The sequence below is a fragment of the Amblyomma maculatum genome, chromosome 6 (genome assembly GCF_055883805.1).
Source record: "Amblyomma maculatum isolate TAMU_Amacu chromosome 6, ASM5588380v1, whole genome shotgun sequence".
NCBI classification, from domain to species: domain Eukaryota; kingdom Metazoa; phylum Arthropoda; class Arachnida; order Ixodida; family Ixodidae; genus Amblyomma; species Amblyomma maculatum.
In genome coordinates, this window is record NC_139349.1 from 106947173 (window position 1) to 106964781 (window position 17609).

General features: G+C 47.3%; 1 protein-coding gene across 2 annotated transcripts in view; it reads right to left on the reverse strand.

The window, feature by feature from the left end:
- Positions 1–15191, reverse strand: part of LOC146186520 (uncharacterized) — a 62135-nt gene extending 46944 nt beyond the window's left edge. Inside the window, exons 1-2 of one of the 2 annotated variants that reach the window (XM_084605702.1) lie at positions 14925–15190; positions 13923–14042 (exon numbers count right to left, since the gene is read on the reverse strand). In XM_084605702.1, the coding sequence (XP_084461828.1) occupies positions 14029–14042; positions 14925–15117 (207 nt within the window). In that variant the 5' untranslated portion in view covers positions 15118–15190 and the 3' untranslated portion in view covers positions 13923–14028. Of the gene's footprint in view, positions 1–13922; positions 14043–14924 lie in introns of those variants that run through there. The other variant, XM_084605703.1, reaches the window with a different exon arrangement.
- Positions 15192–17609: the final 2418 nt, after the last annotated feature.

Here is a 17609-nt window from a genome sequence, read left to right on the forward strand (position 1 = left end):
GCGGTGGCGCCGCAGCGGTGGCGGTGAGAACTAGGCGCAATACGGCTCTTCTGGGCGACGCGACGGGCCGCACCCAAGTGCGCCTCCATTGAGCGGCCGTGACTGAACACTGCAAGAATTCATGCGCGTTAGTTTCTGTCGCGCCGCAGACCAGGGAGAAAGCAGAAATTTCAATGCTATTGTTATCATACAGCCACCGAAAGAATTTGTGAACGACACGCTTGAAAACCAACCAGGAAGGTTAAGCATAGTTTTCAATCTTTTTAAAAAAGAACAGTATAGAACCGTCAGACATTGTTGCGCTGGCACTACTCGCGCTTTTTTTATAACGACGCAAATGACTCTTATTCTGGCACCCAAAAATTAATAAAAGTCATTTGCCTTCGCAGCAACGAAATGCCCCCAGTACTCGCACACGTCTACTGCGATGTCTCGTACTAATGTCACAGAAAAAAAAAATCAAACTTCGGCTAGTATTCCTGGATGGTTTTCTACTGTGGCATTCACACACTGGCCCGGTAGCGGACGACAGCTACTGCGAGCTTGCGACGCGCGTTTTCTCTCTCCCTCCTCTTCGTTTTCCTCCTTCTCTATATCCTCCTCTGTCCGCTCGAGGCAGCGGAGGTGGCTCAGCTACAGGTGGTGGCGTGGTGGTAGAAACATTTTATTGCCATTGAACAAACAGTGGGGGCGAAGCCCCCAGCATGGCACTTGGGTGTTCCCTTACCATATGGGAGACACCCTTATAAAGCAAAAGAAAGTCCGAGAAGAGCAATCCTCCTCATAGCACTGGAGATAATCTTCCGTTGTTCTCGACTTGAAATGCTCTTCATGAGAGACTCCCAGTAGGACTCTGCGACGCTCGGTGATGGGGGATGAGGAAAGGTGGGGCATGTAAGAAGGATTTGTATGAAGTGTCCTGGTTTGTCTCAGAGTCTGCATGATGAGGAAACCTGGTCTGGGTATCGGGCATGTAGAAGTGTAGGGTATGGAGCCGTCCGAGTCTGTAAGCTTCGCCAGTGTACGGCCTGCGCTATGGTGAGAGAGGGGACTGGGAGTGTATATTCCCTTCGTTCGTCCCGGTAGTACAAGAGAATATCACGGAGAGAAGGCGCTCCCCGGCCTGTAGAGGGCTCCGTTTCACTAGCCAGGAATTTAAGACCTCGGGCTAGGGAATTAACCTCTTCGTTGCCAAGGAGGCCGGCATGTGCTGGCGTCCAAATGAGGCTTATGGTGTACCGGGGCTGCCAGAAGCGTAATATGCGAGCAGCGGTGCGGGATATATAGCCATTGGCATAATTTAGAATCGCAGATTTGGAGTCAAAGATAATTTTTGTGGCAGATGTAGAGATGAGAGCAAGCGTGATGGCTGCCTCCTCTGCCTGTGTGGTAGAATTGGTGATCATAGAGCTGGAAGTAAGCAGCTTTGCTTGATTGTCGGCTACAGCCAGGACCATACGGGAGCCTGACATATATTCTGCTGCGTCCACGTAGACCACCTCTTGGTCCTAGCTATATCGTCTGTGAAAGGCATGAGCCCTGGCTATTCTGCGGCCCTGGTCTCACTCAGGGTGCATGTTTTTAGGGATTGGAGGTACGATGAGATTAGAGCGGAGGTTAGGAGAAAGGGGTACACCGTCAATAGGGTGTGTAACTGGGCTTAGGTTTAAGTGGGATAATAAAGTGCGACCAGCCGCCGAGTTGGATAGGCAGGCTATTTGGGCCGTTAATGTAGCCTCTCTAAGTTCCTAGAAAGGGTTGTGTACACCGAGTTTAAGGAGTCGGGAATTAGATGTGCTGGGGGGAAGTCGTAGAGCCGTTTTCGTGCAACTTCGTAGGAGCGCGTTCACCCGGTCTCTCTCCTTTTGTTTGAGGGGGAGGTATGGGATGGCATATGTGGCGCGGCTTATAATGTAAGCCTGGGTGAGGCGAAGTGTGTTTCGCTCCCGTAAGCCAACCCGAAGGTTGGCTATGCGGAGAATCAATCGGGTGGTCTGTTGACTTTGCGTATGGAGAGTCTATGACTTCTCCGTGCGCATCATGAGAGTGATGAACTAGACCCAGCACACGGATTGTGGATACTAATGGGATCAAATGGATACCTAGCTTGAGGGGCGGTAGAGAAAGAGTTCTGATTTTGAAGGGGAGCAAGTTAGGCCACATTCCCTTACATAGGTGTCGATGGTGTTTAGTGCCAATTGTAGATGTCCCTCTATTTCGGCATCGCAGCCGCGGTTAGTCCAGACAGTGATTTCGTCGGCGTAGGGGCTGAAATGAATGTCGGGGATTTGGGTTAATTTTTCGGGTAGATGGAGAAGTGCTATGTTGAATAGTATAGGGGAGAGGACGGCGCGCTGGGGTGTACCTCGTGCACCTAGTGTGATCTCTGGAAGGCAGTGGTCGCCTAACGTAAGTGTGGCTGTGCGCTGGCTGAGGAAGTCTCGGACGTAATCATACAACTTGGCGCCGACTCCCAGGGTTGTAAGATTCTGAATGTGTGACATTATCAAATGCTTTGGTAAGATCCACACCTAGGATGGCTTTGGAATCATAGGTTTGACAGTCGAGAATGTGATGTTTTAGCTGTGAGAAGACAACTTGTGTAGAAAGGCCAGGACGAAATCCAAACATGCAGGTGGGCATGAGATTTTTGCCTTCTAGATATTGAGAAATTCTGATCTGGAGTAAATGCTTCATTAGTTTGCCGATCGCAGAGGTGAGAAAGATGGGCCTAAGGTTTGAAATTAGCAGAGGCTTCCCAGGTCTTGATATAAACACAACTTTGGCCTCTTTCCATTGCGGCGGGAGGGTTCCCCATTGCCAGCACTCGTTAAAGTGTTCAGTAAGGGCAGCAATAGATTGGGAATCGAGATTCCGGAGTGCCTTATTATGCACTACATCTGGACCGGGGGCTGAAGATATGTTAAGCCTCTGAAGCTCAGCCTGCACCTCCGATACTGTGATGAGTTGGTCGAGGAAGTCGTTAGGGGGCCCTGAATAGTCGGGGTGTAATATAGAAGAGTACTTGGGGAAGTAGTGATCGCGTAGTTCTTGGAGAATTTCCAGTGGAGGTGTATCGCAAGTATGTATTAGTCTAGTGAGGTTATCTCGTTGGGTTGTCTTAGTCTTACTAGAGTCTAATAAGTGCCTAAAAAGGTTCCAAGTCTGAGATACACTCATATTTCCATCTATCTTGTTGCATAGCGATTCCCAATTCTGTCGTCAAAGAGTCGCTGCATGCGTCTCTATCTCTCTGTTTAGACGGGCGAGGCGGCGTTTCAAGGTCCGGTTCCAACGCTGCCGTTTCCAGCGTCGTTCTAGGCCGTCTTTAGCCTCCCATAAATGCAGGAGGCGGGAGTCAACCATGTCGCTTGGGCAGTCATCTGGTAGGGGACAAGTTACTGATTGGACATCGCTTTGTAGTTGTTTGGACCATTCAGTTATGTCATTCATGGGTAAGTGCTATAAAAACAACTATGAACGGCTATTTACACTTGCGAAGCGCGTAGCTAACAAGTGTCCCTTACTCGTTGTTGGTCACTTTAACGCTCCACATACAGCCTGGGGTTACCCGCACGACACACCTAAAGGACGTCGCGTGTGGTTAGCCGCGCAACAAACCGGTCTCTCTCTTCTCACTGAGCCTACCTTTCCTACCCGCACGGGAACCAGTGTCTGTAGAGACACTACACCAGACCTTACTTTCGCACATCGTCTCCCTCACGCGGAAATTGTCTGGAAAGTCCAAGAAATCCTAGAAAGTTTGTTTCGAGGACCTTCCTGAAGTCATTTGGAATTCACCGAGGCCTTTCTCAAACCCGTGAGTGTTTTATTGGACATCAAAATGGGCTTTTGAAGCTCCTCGGCGGCGGCCATGCTAGGCGATGCGAGGCCTAGTAATGCCGATCCAGAGCGCATGGATACCTTAGACCAAGGCGAAGCGGGATCTAGTGGTCTGTGTTCAACAACCGCTAACCCAGCTCACTCTGCTAAACACCAGGGAATGGAATTAGACGTCCAAATCCAAACTTCTAATGACATGGAAGAGGGTCATGCCTGGACGCCGGATGACCTTTACTCCAACTGGCACGTAAACATATGCAAGAAGAATCGTCAAAGGTTAGCAAGAGGCGAACAAGTCGTGATCGCAGGAAAGATCTATGCTCCCCCGACACACTTGCTGCAGACCGTCGTGAAACCGAAGAAAACGATAGCATCGCCAGTACAGCCGGCTATGGATCAAACAACGTCTCAGAAGAGGAGGAAATTACCACCCCTTCCTAAAACTGACCATAAGGTGATAATAAGACCCAAGAAGGGCATGGAAGTCAGAAAATTCGTTCCTACCCAGTTCTCAAGAGCCATCGTGGCTGCCTGCAACAACCCGGAATTGTGCGACTTCTCCAAATTTATTGTGAGACCCCGCACAGGATCGAACATCATCATAGTCAGCACTCCTTACGACGAGACTGCGGACGCCATACGGCACATCAAGAGTCTGACCTTGGAAAACAAGGCTTACGAAGTCAACGTCTACCTGGCAGCGCCTGAGGACGTCATCAGAGGAGTTATTCATGGAGTGGATCCAAACACACCATCAGAGGAGCTTCTATCAAACATCCGACTACGCACACAAGGGGTCGAGCTCGTTCAAGCACGAATGTTGGGAAAGTCTCGCACGGCAGTGCTAACATTCATAGGCCCCATTCTCCCCCGCTACGTCATCTATTACGGGGGAGAGACGGCATGTTACCCATATCGACCAACCCAACAGATCTGCCAAGACTGTCTCAAGGCAGGTCACAGAGCGGATGTCTGCCCAACACCCAACGCCAACGTATGTTGGAACTGCGGCCTTCATGAACCAGAGGAAAACCACACCTGTGAAGCCAAGTGCGTGGCCTGCCAGGGAAACCACCCAACAGGAGACAAGGCCTGCAAGCAGCGCCTCAGGGCACATATCGGACGTTACAACAACAAAGGTAAAAAAAAGCAATAACAATCAGCAACAGAAGCCCCCCAAGCAGCACGTCAGCCGGAGAGATCAGCAGATCAAGCCGATGGAGCGCCGCTGGTTTTCATCGGAGGAGGAGGAACAGCAGCTGGCAGAGAAACAGAGACCGCAATCCCGATCGAGATCCAAGGGACGGGACTTGACAGCCTACTATTCCCAACAGAAGACACAACAGATCAGGCCCAACCAGCAGGGACCACCAGAAGCGATAGGGGCGACGCCAGACAAGCTAGAGCACGACAGCAAAAGGGTAAGCTGGGCTCAGGTTGCCTCTCCCACTGCTCTAAATGGGTATGGTCCATGCCAGGATTGCACTAGGCTCGAGGAGCAAAATAGACAACTGAAAATAAAACTATCAGAACAACAGAAACGCCTTAATAAGGTGGAACAACAACTACAACAACTGCTACAAATGGGTCAGAAGCAAACTGCCCCCCAACCCTCATCAATAGTATCGATACAGCCACAACCGGTACAAAATGCTGTAAACACCTCCGCATCTCAACCTCAACAGGCGAGTGTACTCCAAACGCAACGGCAGAAAACGCTTACGCAAACTCTCGGACTTCACACTCAAGAAAACGCACCAAGCATTCTTACTCAAATGCAACAAATGATTATTCAAATGCAGCAGACCATGACACAACTCCAAGACCAACAAATTGCCACGCAAACTCAATTTGCGGCAGTTCAAGAAGAATTCAATTCGAAAATCCAAATAATAACTCAGGGGGTGCGAAAACGCACGGGAATCCCCGATGACCCTCGACTAAAAACCCACCGAAGGTCCGCTGGCATGACAGATCTCAGCGACTGCGAGTCAGTGGCGAGTAACGCTGATGGCTGCCTCCCCTAACCGGCAACCAAACCACCTAGAGCTCTGGCAGTGGAACTGTCGCTCCTTCAAGAGGAAACGCAGCTCCCTGCAGATTTTTATTCAAAATCAACCGATACCTCCGGACGTCATCTGTCTCCAAGAAACAGGATGCACAACATACCTCAAAGGATACCTCACATACACCCATGACACGGCACCTAAAATAGCTACACTAGTGGCCCCCACACTAACAGTCATACCGCACGACCTTCCCTTCAGTGAAATTAATCAAGTTCTCATCGAGATCATCTCTCAAAAAAGAAGAAAGCAGAGTGTGTTTGTTCTAAACCTTTACAGTCCTCCAAGCAACACGCACGAAGATTTCAAGCCACTTTTACTGGAATGCACACGCATAGCGGGAACGAACCCCCTTATTATTATGGGGGACCTAAACGCTATACATACGGCATGGGGCTACCACAAGGACACCCCGAAGGGAACCAAGTTGTTGGAAGCGGCTGAGCAGCTGGACCTCTGTCTTATGACGGACACCATGTCCCCCACTAGAATAGGAAACAGTGTAAGCAGAGACACCTGCTTAGACCTAGCTTTCACCAAAAACATAAGACATTGCACCTGGACCAATCTAGAAGAAACACTTGGCAGCGATCACAAAATCCTTAGCTTATCCCTAATGACAACCCGTATGAAAAGGAACATTGGCTCTACTAAAATAACAGACTGGGATAAGTTCAGACAAATTAGACGGCCACACGACGGCATCACAACAATTGAAGATTGGGTTCAAAGCCTGAAGGATGCTCATGCAAAAACGACCAAGACTATCAACACAACGACAAAAACCCCAGAAGTAGACAGACATCTCCTACATTTATGGGAAGCCCGAAAAAGTCTATTAAAACGGTGGAAATTGCAAAAATTAAATAGAAAACTTAAAATGAAGATAGCACAGGTTACGGCTGAAGCACAAGAGTATGCTATAAAGCTCGCCAAGCAAAACTGGGCAGATTTCTGCAATTCACTGAAAGGTACCATAAGCACGGCTAAAGCATGGTCAATATTAAGAAGCATGATAGACACATCAAAAACCAAAACGGCCACAAGAAGAACCCTCCACACCATAGCCCATAAATACCCGGGCACAGATGCAGAGTTGATCACCGCCATGCACAAGAAATACATAGGAGACCCTACTCCGGCTTGCCAAACTTCATATGCGGGTCAACCAAACCCCTCCCTTGACTCCCCCATAACACTGGCGGAGGTCTACTCAGCCGCCCGTACATTTACAAGAAACACTGCCCCTGGAGGAGACAAAGTCACCTACGCTATGATTAGGAACTTAAGCACCGAACATCTGCAAGACCTAACGAAGTACATCAACGAAGAACTGTGGGAGAAGGGACAGGTCCCATCAGCTTGGAGACACGCGGATATCATCACCATACCAAAGGCTGGAAAGCCACCGGCTGTGGAGAGTCTCCGTCCTATCTCCCTCACTTCTTGCCTGGGAAAACTCTATGAAAAAGTAGTCCACCTAAGGCTCCAAAATTACATCGACGAAAACAACATCTTTCCTTCCTGCATGCTGGGCTTCCGCAAGGGACTCTGCACGCAAGATGCTTTCCTCCGGATTAGGGAAGAGGTAATCAACACCATACCCCGAAAAGGCGAAAATTTCATTCTGGCACTAGATCTCAAAGGAGCATTCGACAACATTGGCCACCAAACCATATTGCAAGAATTAAACAATATCAACTGCGGAGAGAAAATTTTCAAATACGTGAAGGCTTTCCTCTCAGATCGCACAGCCACCACAGGAATTGGAGAGATCCGATCACCAAAAGTACCCATGCCGAACAAAGGTACACCGCAGGGTTCAATAATCTCTCCAATGCTATTTAACATAGCAATGATAAATTTAGCAAAAAAACTGTTGACCCGCACTGATATTGGTTTCACTTTATACGCGGACGACATCACCATCTGGGCTACTCAAGGATCCTTGGCGCAAAAAGAAGAAGCTCTGCAAGCCGCTATAGACCTAGTCGAGGAATTTGCCGGGGAGAGTGGTCTTCAATGCTCCCCAGAAAAATCCGAACTTATCAGGCTACACAGAAGAAATTACAAGTCCCCAGGAGAAATTCAGCTCTCTCTAGGAGACCAGATAATTCAAGAGAAGGACAAGATCAGAGTTTTGGGGCTGTGGTTGCAAAGCAATTTGAGAGTGGATTATACAATCAAAACACTCAAAACCACAGTCAACCAAATTTCCAGAATGATTAGAAGGGTGACCTGCCACCGGAAAGGGATGAGGGAGGAGGACACCCTACGCCTTGTACAGGCCCTAGTCGTTAGCAGAATTACCTACGGGCTCCCATATCACGAAATTAGATTCACTGATAAAAGGGCCATTGACACTATCATAAGAGGAGCCTATAAAACGGCCCTAAACCTCCCGCCAACAACATCAACGGAACGTCTTTGGGCACTCGGAGTGCACAACAACTTCGAGGAGCTCAAGGAGGCGGTTCTAGAGAGTCAGAAACAACGCCTAACAACAACGCAGGCGGGTAGGGAAATCCTGTCAAAACTAGGGCTATGGCAGGCACTAAGAACTTCTGAGATCAAATCACAAATTCCGACATCCACAAGAAACAACATCTATGTGAACCCGATACCCAGGCACATGCACCATGAGTTACAGAAGGGTCGAAGGAAAGCCAGAGTCAAATCATTGGAAAAACAATTGTCTAAAGACGCGGAAGTTGTCTACGTGGACATAGGGGCTTACGGCGAACCTGGCAAGTTCACAATAGCTGCAGTTGACCACAAGAAGAGGCCAATTATTCAGGCTTCGATCTATGCCAAGGATCCTGCGGAAGCGGAATCACTGGCAATAGCCATCACCATAAAAACACAAGACAACCAAAATAAGTCATCAAACGTAGTGACGGACTCCCAACCAGCCTGCAGGGACTACCTGGCCGGAAAACCTCACAAAAGAGCGTGTGCAATATTACGTTCCATCTCCCAGACGCACACAATTACATGGACACCTGGACACGAAGGCCTAGAAAGAAATGAGGTAGCGAATGATCTAGCCCGAGCTCTTACAAACCGGGCGGATCCCCATCCCTACCTCACCCCTCTCCTAGGACCCTACGGCGACAGGCTGGAACACCTACGGTTAGAAAGAAGAATTTTCTCACCACCACACAAACACCTTCCTTCCTCGGACGCTATAGACTGGAGAAAAATACAAACAAACACATTCTCTAATCTTCAAATTTTAAATAAGATAAGCCCAACAAAATACACGAGTTACTGTCCTTGGTGCGGTGCAAGCCCCACACTCTTTCACATCTCTTGGGAATGCCAGGACAAACCTGACCCAACGTTAATAGTGCCATGCCCGACACACGAGCAGTGGGAGGCGGCCCTGACCAGCGACAACCTGGACCAGCAAGCCTGGATTATCCAGCTAGTCCGCAAGTCAGCTGCTGCCAGCGGAGCCCTGGACTAGGGGCACCGACCACCCAGCTCCTGCGAATATTTACTGATTATATGCTCATTAAAAGTTTTCTCTCTCTCTCTCCCTCACGCGTCTTGGTGCAATACAAAAGAGAATCTAGGAAATGATCATTTCATCATAGAAATTCTTCTAAACATTCAGCTGCCCTGTATAAGCCTCCCAGAGGTTCAACTTTCACGAAGTGGGATTCTTTCCGAACGTGTAGAGCATCCCGCGGCTCAGCTACAGAGACGGTAGCAGGCCAGTAGATTTTCTTTTCCTTCCTGCAGCCGCAACAACGTCCGTGATTGCGTCCACGAGAAGTGTCCCCACTTCGCGAGATTCAGCAGAATTCCACTTGCCCAGCATCCTGATGGCGTCATCTGAAAAATAAACATCCTGTCTCCCCCAGGAATCAGACATCCATCCCTCGGATCCCCAGCCGAGCGTTTTAACCAACTGCGCCACGACCGGGATCGTGCAACGCACATCATAATTTTCCTTGTTACCCGTGAGGATGATAGTTATTGGATTCCCCGAGCGGCATGCGGCGCCTTTCCTTTCCTCTAAAACAATTATAGAACGTCGGTGAACTTTGATTCCTTCAACGCAACACTGATTGTGTTCGACAAGAGGTGCGATGTACCGTGCGCAGCATCAACGCTCAGGCTTTCGTATTTCTCCACTACAGATTCCGAAGTGCTCTCAGAATTTTTACAGCGGTCGAATGCTTCCAGTTGTTCCTGTCAAATGCACAGCGTTGCGATGCTAGCTGCAGCAATAGATACATTTAGTTGGGCATATGTAAGAAGTGCTCGTACGTATTGCTCGCGGCGCTGCGTGAGCTGCAAACGCCGCGAACACAACACGTTTAGTTGTCCTTGCCGCATTGTCCGGTGGCGTGCTCGGCGGCGCCATATAGCGACAATAAATCAAAGTACATGCCCGCTTGTTTGAAAAAAAGCTTTCATCTGCAATTACTGATGAGAATAGTCGCATTACCAACCCTCTTTATTACAACAAAAACTGCACAAAGCGAAGAAAATGAAAGCTCCGACAAGAAGTTTGAGAATTCAGGTCGTTGCTATATACAGCTTACCGATAGGCCTTCCGGCTTGAAATTCGCTAAGTTATCTAGAACACCAGGGATATTTGCAGCTAATACCTTGTCATGTGGATGAGAGTGAATGTAATAAAAGAGAACCTCACCATTTAAAGCGAGCTATTGTGTCTGAGGAAGCAGCGGTGAGGTGTATACGTTTCAGAGCGGGCGGCCAGTGCGCCGCCATGTTATCAACGCATCCGCAACGCACTCAGCAACGGGCGTCGGGATTTGACGCGTGCGTCCACCCGCAAGACAGACCGACTGACGTACGGATCTGCGTATGCGCAATCCTTGTCCGCATCTTCGTGCGTACTCATCGTCACTAACACAGCCAAGTAAATGTGTAAATGTTTGTTATAATGTTCTACGTTATAAAATAGTTTCAACCCTGTTTTACGCAAAGCTCTCGGTCGAAAAGGAGCTGCCCTAACCCTGAATTCTGAAAATTACATTTTCAGAGCGGCTTCTTCCGTACTACATAAAAAGCAAAAAGTGTAACCAAGCTTTCGTCTCCCGTTTTAAGGCAAAAGCCTTCCTTGGTTCATGAATAGAGTGCGCAGAAAGTGACTGTACGCGTAGAGCGTGACCAAAAGACAGATCCAAAGCTAATCTATATAACAAGCCAAAAAGAGAAAGTACCGGATCCAATCATCTGCATAAATATAATAGGGTCATTTGTTCAACCTACGCCAGCTACATCAGTGTAGGAAATCTCCTATACCTACAATGGATTTTTGCTGCACTGGTGTAGCTGGTTTAGATTAAGCAAATGGCACTAATGACCAGCCACATTAGAATTAGCCACAAATCTAATCCAATATCCACATAACAATCCAATACCGAATTCAATCACCATTAATTGGCTATAATCACAAATGGCATTGCATACTTGATCATTACCCTCATAGTCAAAACAAGAATCAAATCCAGATTCCACATAAGCCAATATCAAATCCAGTTGTGAATTATTCCCTATAATTCCTTAATGACATTGCATAATTAATCCCCGCCTACGTAGTCATACCCGACAATTAAATCTACATAAGCCAATACTGAATTCCATCATCATTAATTCGTTATAATGTCGTCATGTCATTGCATGATGATTTGAAACATTAAGCATATCCCGAATCTAATCATAGTCAAGAATCTACATAAGGAGCCAATGCCAAATCTAGTCATGATTAATGGCTATAACGTGTAATGACAACACAAACACTTGTGCCATTGATCACAGCCCTATTCCAAGTCATGGCCGACAGTGCAATCCAGAATCCACTTAAGACAACCAAGAGTTTCGCGCTTAATATTTTCTGTTGGTACGCAATCAGTGCGCGTTGGTAAATTTGCAGTCTGGATGCGGAAGTCAGCTTGCACCTTTTGGAAGAAAGGAGAGGAAAAAAGTTACCAAGATGTTGCGACTGAAATAAGAATGAAAAGAAAGTGCATGGGCCTGCTACTCTGTAGTTGAGCCACATCCGCTGCCTCGTGCGGACAAAAGAAAAATAGAGAAGAAAGAAAAAGAAAAAGGGGGAGAAAGACGTGCGTCGCAACAGCCGCCGTCCACCACCGAAACGGTAGCGGGTGCAATGACGGTCTACAACAGATAAAAATATGGTGGCAGGCTAGAACCAGCCCCGTAGGGCCAGGATCAACCACCAACCATACCGTCCCGGCTTAAGGCAGCCAACGCAAGACACCTCTGTGTGTTTTCGCATTACCGCAAGTAAGGTACTTAAGTGCACCCCTTGAAACATTTAGCAGACTGAATTCCAACCTGCCCTATCAAAATTTGTTGCTTGATGCGCAGGCTGCCTGTGAGTCGCAGGTGAATACGATAATAAGTGGTAACTTCCTTTCACGGCCGCTAACGAACGCAAGTAGAGAGCTGGTGGTACGCGATACATTTTAGCATCAAAGCAGTGTAGCAAAAGCATTTCACATAGAATTTGTTTTTTTGAGCCACTGCAACGCTCTTGGCTTAGCTGCTGCAAAGTTGTTGTTTTACTGGTAGAAAACATGTTTATCTCCAAGTCTGCAATTTAAGCTGAACTGACATTTAAAAAAATTAGTATTAAGGCGAAAGCCCTTAATGCCTCATTGTTGTCGACAGAAGGTTATCAGCAGAATGCTGTCGGCAGAGGTGTCGCGCTTTCGAGAATGAGAGTTTAAAATAATATAATAAATCTTATCTCCACCGGGAATCGAGCCTCCGTATCTTGGATCCACAGCCAAGCGATTTGCCACTGCGCCACACCCCAGTTTTTTCTCTTCCTTTATTGCCTGGCTTTGGCACACGACATAACACACAAGGCAATCTACATGAATGAATGGCATGAAAGAAGACGCAAGAACTATGGAAAAAAGCAGAGAAGTGGAAAGGCGCTAACATATCCATTTTCGCCAGAGCTACAGTATTTAATCTTTTTTTTTTTTTCATCAGCAAGCTATGGTACGCGTTGAAAGTGTTGCATTGTTCGCTGGTAAACTTACAAATGCTTCACGGGATTTCTGCAGTTTTCATTTGGGCGGTTAAATGGGAACGCTGCAGCAGTACGAATCTGTTCCGGCGGGTTAAAGATAGGAGTTTGGTGCTCGGGAATCTCCTCTTACGCCAGGTGATCATTAGAGTTTTGTTTTTTTCGCGATCTTTAAGACCCATTCTTGCGCACCATCTGCCAAGTTAGGCTGCGGCGCCCGTTGCCCGAGTTTGCTGTCTCCATCGAAGTAGTAGATTGTGGGATTTATGAATATTACTGGGAGGTCATCGAGACTGTTAGATTTCTTCCAGCGCGTTTCTCCCTGGAATATTTGTTTGGTGCAAAGAGGAAAAAGTTCTACCGCGATCTGTGTGATGATGTCTTCCCAGAACCCTTGTACAGGGCCATATACAGTGGAGGCCTTGGCACAAATGTGTTAAAGAGAGTAAAGAAAATGCAACTTCCGCCAGGAGATACGACCACTTTTTCTTTCATACCGAGATATTGCCGGTAAAGAAGAGTTTGGAAGGAAGCGCTTCCTTTTTTTTTTTTTTTTTTTTTTTTACTGTGTGGAGCAGAGTTTAATCTGTAAGCAGTCAGAAACAATACGTCATCTTTTTTTTATTTTTTAGATTGTTAGGAAGGGGTATTTTTTAGGCATGTATTACAACGGACCATAAATAAGGGTTTTCCCACTATACTCGCACGGCATTCGATATTTAGGCATAGAGATAGAGGATAGGGTTCTATTGGATGTAATTATGCTTATGGATCTCCACCATGCAGATTTTCAAAAAAGGACTTTCCGTGAACTTCCGTGACCGATCGTGTACATGTGTAGAAACCTGCAATGGCTATGACCGCTCAAACGTGCAAGGCTATGTAGGCTAACGTAAAACAGCGTCCTCTCACGGACCAAAGTGATAAAGCGAAAAACAAGGATGGCATGAGCCTGGCCGAAAAAGCAAGATGCACTGAACGAGGAAGGCTTTATTTTTCAATGCAACGAAATGGCAAAGCAGGCGGGCAGGGCGCAGCCATTCATGAGGGATCCTCGTGCCACGACGCCGGTGCACGCTAGTCGTAAACTCCTGCAATCAAAAAGTAGTGCGGTGTGTTACCTTCAAGTGCGAGAGCTATTACGGAACTAGAGCAAAACAAGATCAAGGGGAGACTCATGGAGACAAGAAATTTCAAATCAAGCACGAACAGGTAGCAGGTTTGAACACGAGTATGCGAGAGTCAATAACATTGGAGACAAGCAGGACGACAAACGGTGCACGGCGACAATACTCGATTTTCCGCTGATCAACCGGCCGCGCATGCGTATGTCTGTTTGGCACCGAGATAATGCGGTTGTTCTAGAAGGAACGGTGATCAGAACGACTCATGGCGTGCTTAGTCGATGTGCGTGTGAAAAAAATCAACTGTCTAATTTGCCCTCAGCTGTGTGTAAGAGCCTCACTTATTTAAACCTTAACCTATGGGCTGTAACAAATATCAGGCGCTGTTGAAGGCTTGCGAGTGTCACCATCATAACCCTTGGTGCTCGAAGCGGTAAGCCCAAGAGACAGTGCCTAAAGCGATTAAGACGGTGTGGAGCAACGCACCACGCCTTTTTAATAGGTCTATCAAAGGTAGCAGACAAAAAAGCCTCTCCACCCATACCCTCAAATGTGGCTCATAATAGAACCTGCTGGAGAGTAGGATTGTCTTTATCGAGTGGCCACGGTGAGATACAATGGCCATAGTGTTGTGCGGCATGGCTGTCTGATGAGGCACACCGTGTAAATGACGTCACATAATTAAGCTCTATACCATGCCATCAAAACATAGGTACCATTCAATGCGCGTAAATCGAAATGTAGGGCCCAACTTCGAACAGGATAAAGAAGCTACTCGAATTAAAATTTAGTTCTCAGCACAACCTCCTTGTTATTAAGGCAAAGTTGCAGCGCGAACTGTTCACTCACCTTCGACACACCAGCTACCACCGCAGGGCTTCGGGCAGCACTCGAGGCCGGCGTGGGCGCACTCCTCTGGCGTGCACTCCGAGAAGGAGCAGTCGCTGAAGACGCCCTCGTTGCTCGGGCACCAACCCATGGTGGGGGCAGACGCTGCGCACAGCAGCAGCACGACCAACAACATTGCCGAGGTAGGCTTCATTTCGCCGAGTGAAACAGGAAGGCTTGACTTTTCGGCTCCGACAGTTCACGCAGTTCTGACAGTGCACCGTCCGCCGTACCCGTTTATGTAGCAGAAACGCGGTATCTGCTCAGGGGAACGTGATAAGAAATGTGAGCGCCACCACTCGCTAACCTAATATAGTACGCCGCGTGTGCTGTTAAGCTGTTGCTCACCTCACAGCTGTGTACACAAGAAGTCGATCTGAGGCTCTGAACTGCAATAAGAAGAGTAGACAGGAACGCCCTGGACTGCTGTGTTGTCGCGTAGAACAGTAATATAAATTCAAACCATCATCAATAATGGTCTGCCTTTTTGGCGAATGTCGAATTTACTCAACGTTTTAATTTCTGCTCGTGTGTGCGTTGTCATAGACGTAAATATTTTAGTGGTGAATCTGCACAAAGTTGCAACTGTTTCATGGCGAATATGCATCTACGTCAGAGTCACCTCCATCCAATTAAGAATGTTATGATTTCCTTATTACGCCGCTCAAATGTACACCATAAACGCACCTTAAAGCTACATTCTTTCGCTGACTCGTGGATACCCTGCTGTTTTTCCCTCGGTTCAATGATCATCAATATTTTTCGTTGAACATAATTGTATTATCATCGCCATTTCCGACTCGCGCTGCAGAAGCCGTGCTATGGCGCCCGTGACATCCCTTAAATACCTGCTGTACCCTGAGTTATAACCGCCACGTACCGCTTACGTCAAAGGATTCTGTAGGGCAACACGGAGGAAGAAAACTTGATGCAAAATTACGCCGTGTATACATTAGGTCTTCCGCCAGCGCCATTAACAACTCGCTGCATTCTCTGAGTAGTTTTTGGACTCGAATACTTCGTTATTCTGTATTACTCTTCACTGCACTCCTTCACTTGAAGCAGTCTTGCTTACGGGCGTTCTCGTCTAAGGATTCTTCTCATCTATAGTAAAGAAGTTGTAGTGCGTTGCGGGAAATAGGAAAATAAAGCATTAAAAATAAAAATAATAAAAATAAATGCAAAAATGCAACAAAATAAAAATTTTGTACACGCTTTTGCATCTCTCCAGTGCAGGTTCTGCAGAGGTCTCAAATATGTTATTGTCATAACGCCAAAAGCACCGCGGCCGATGATCGTGTGCGGTTTGGCTCACACGCCAGGCGGCTGCAGACGCAGGCCGATGGTTTTAAACTTTTTAGCGCTTCTTTGTTTTATGTCGACTAATACAAAGCTTGCGACGGAGAATTAGATGACCCACATATAAAAGAGCCATCATTGCTTGAAAGGTAGTTTAACAAAACTTGAAGTTGAACCTGTGTCTTCTTCTCTTGTGTGTGTTTTCCTGTGCGCTTCATCTTCAGTCAAGTTGCTATGCACTATCTAGCCCAACTTCAAGTTTTGTTGAACTAATACAAAGCGTTTAGCTAAAACTGGGCGCTCACTTTTCGTGAAACTGCAGGATTAAATAGCACAGTCGAGCGGTATTGAGCCTAGGCTGGTCAAAGGAAGCGTCCGTCCTGCGGTAGCCATTTTGGCTCAACTACGACGCAGCCTGTAGTTCAAGAAAACTGGCAATAAACTTCTTCCATCCTCAATAACAACAAACGAACCCGATTTTGCACGTTGAGCGTGAATGACATTACCCGGTGGGCCAATAGCGTGTGACTGGCAGCGTGGAATGGCGAATATTAATTTGTGCCAGAGAAAGGAGATGCAGGGCTCCTGCATCAGTGCCGTCCGCTTAGCGTGGCAAACATTGTGTATCGGTTGTTAGCCCACTTCTAGATAACACCTGCGCGCTCACCGAGCGCGCGGATCGATAGAATGAGGGTAGAAACATATTACCATGGTACACGTGGCTGCGACTGAAAAACAGCTGTTGCTGGACACGTGGGGGTATGTACATGTATGCATCTTCGGTGATGCAGGTGTAATACGCTTAGCCCTAATAGGGGTTCGAAACTCCCATTGACGTCCTACCGACGACCTTAACAGGATGTTCAATAAAGTTTCTATGCCCTTTGTGATTATACACGTTCTCCAATGGACATCAACTGCACGGATGTGGAAGACTTATAGTATGCATTGTGATAACCAAAAGCAACCATGCATCTTGATACTTTCACAGCTCCCTAGCCGTCCGTCGCAAAGCCTGATATAGAAATCAGCGAGACGTATTTTCTTGCCTAGTCATGCACGCAGTCCTAGCATTCATTGCACTCATCGCTCACTGCGCGCTCCGCCAGACACCACAACGCCTCGTAAACAGGGCGAGGTCCGTTAATGTGCAGTTATCTGCGAACATGCCATTTCTTTGAATTGGGTTTCTGCGGTGAACCCGTAAGCTGAAATACTGATCCATTCAGGGATTTCCACTTCAGTTCCTATACATAGCCCAAATCGTTTCTGTTGGGCAGTAGTCAGGCAAGAAACAGCCACTTCTTTGGAGGAGGAGGAGGAGGAGGTAAACTTTATTTAAAGAAG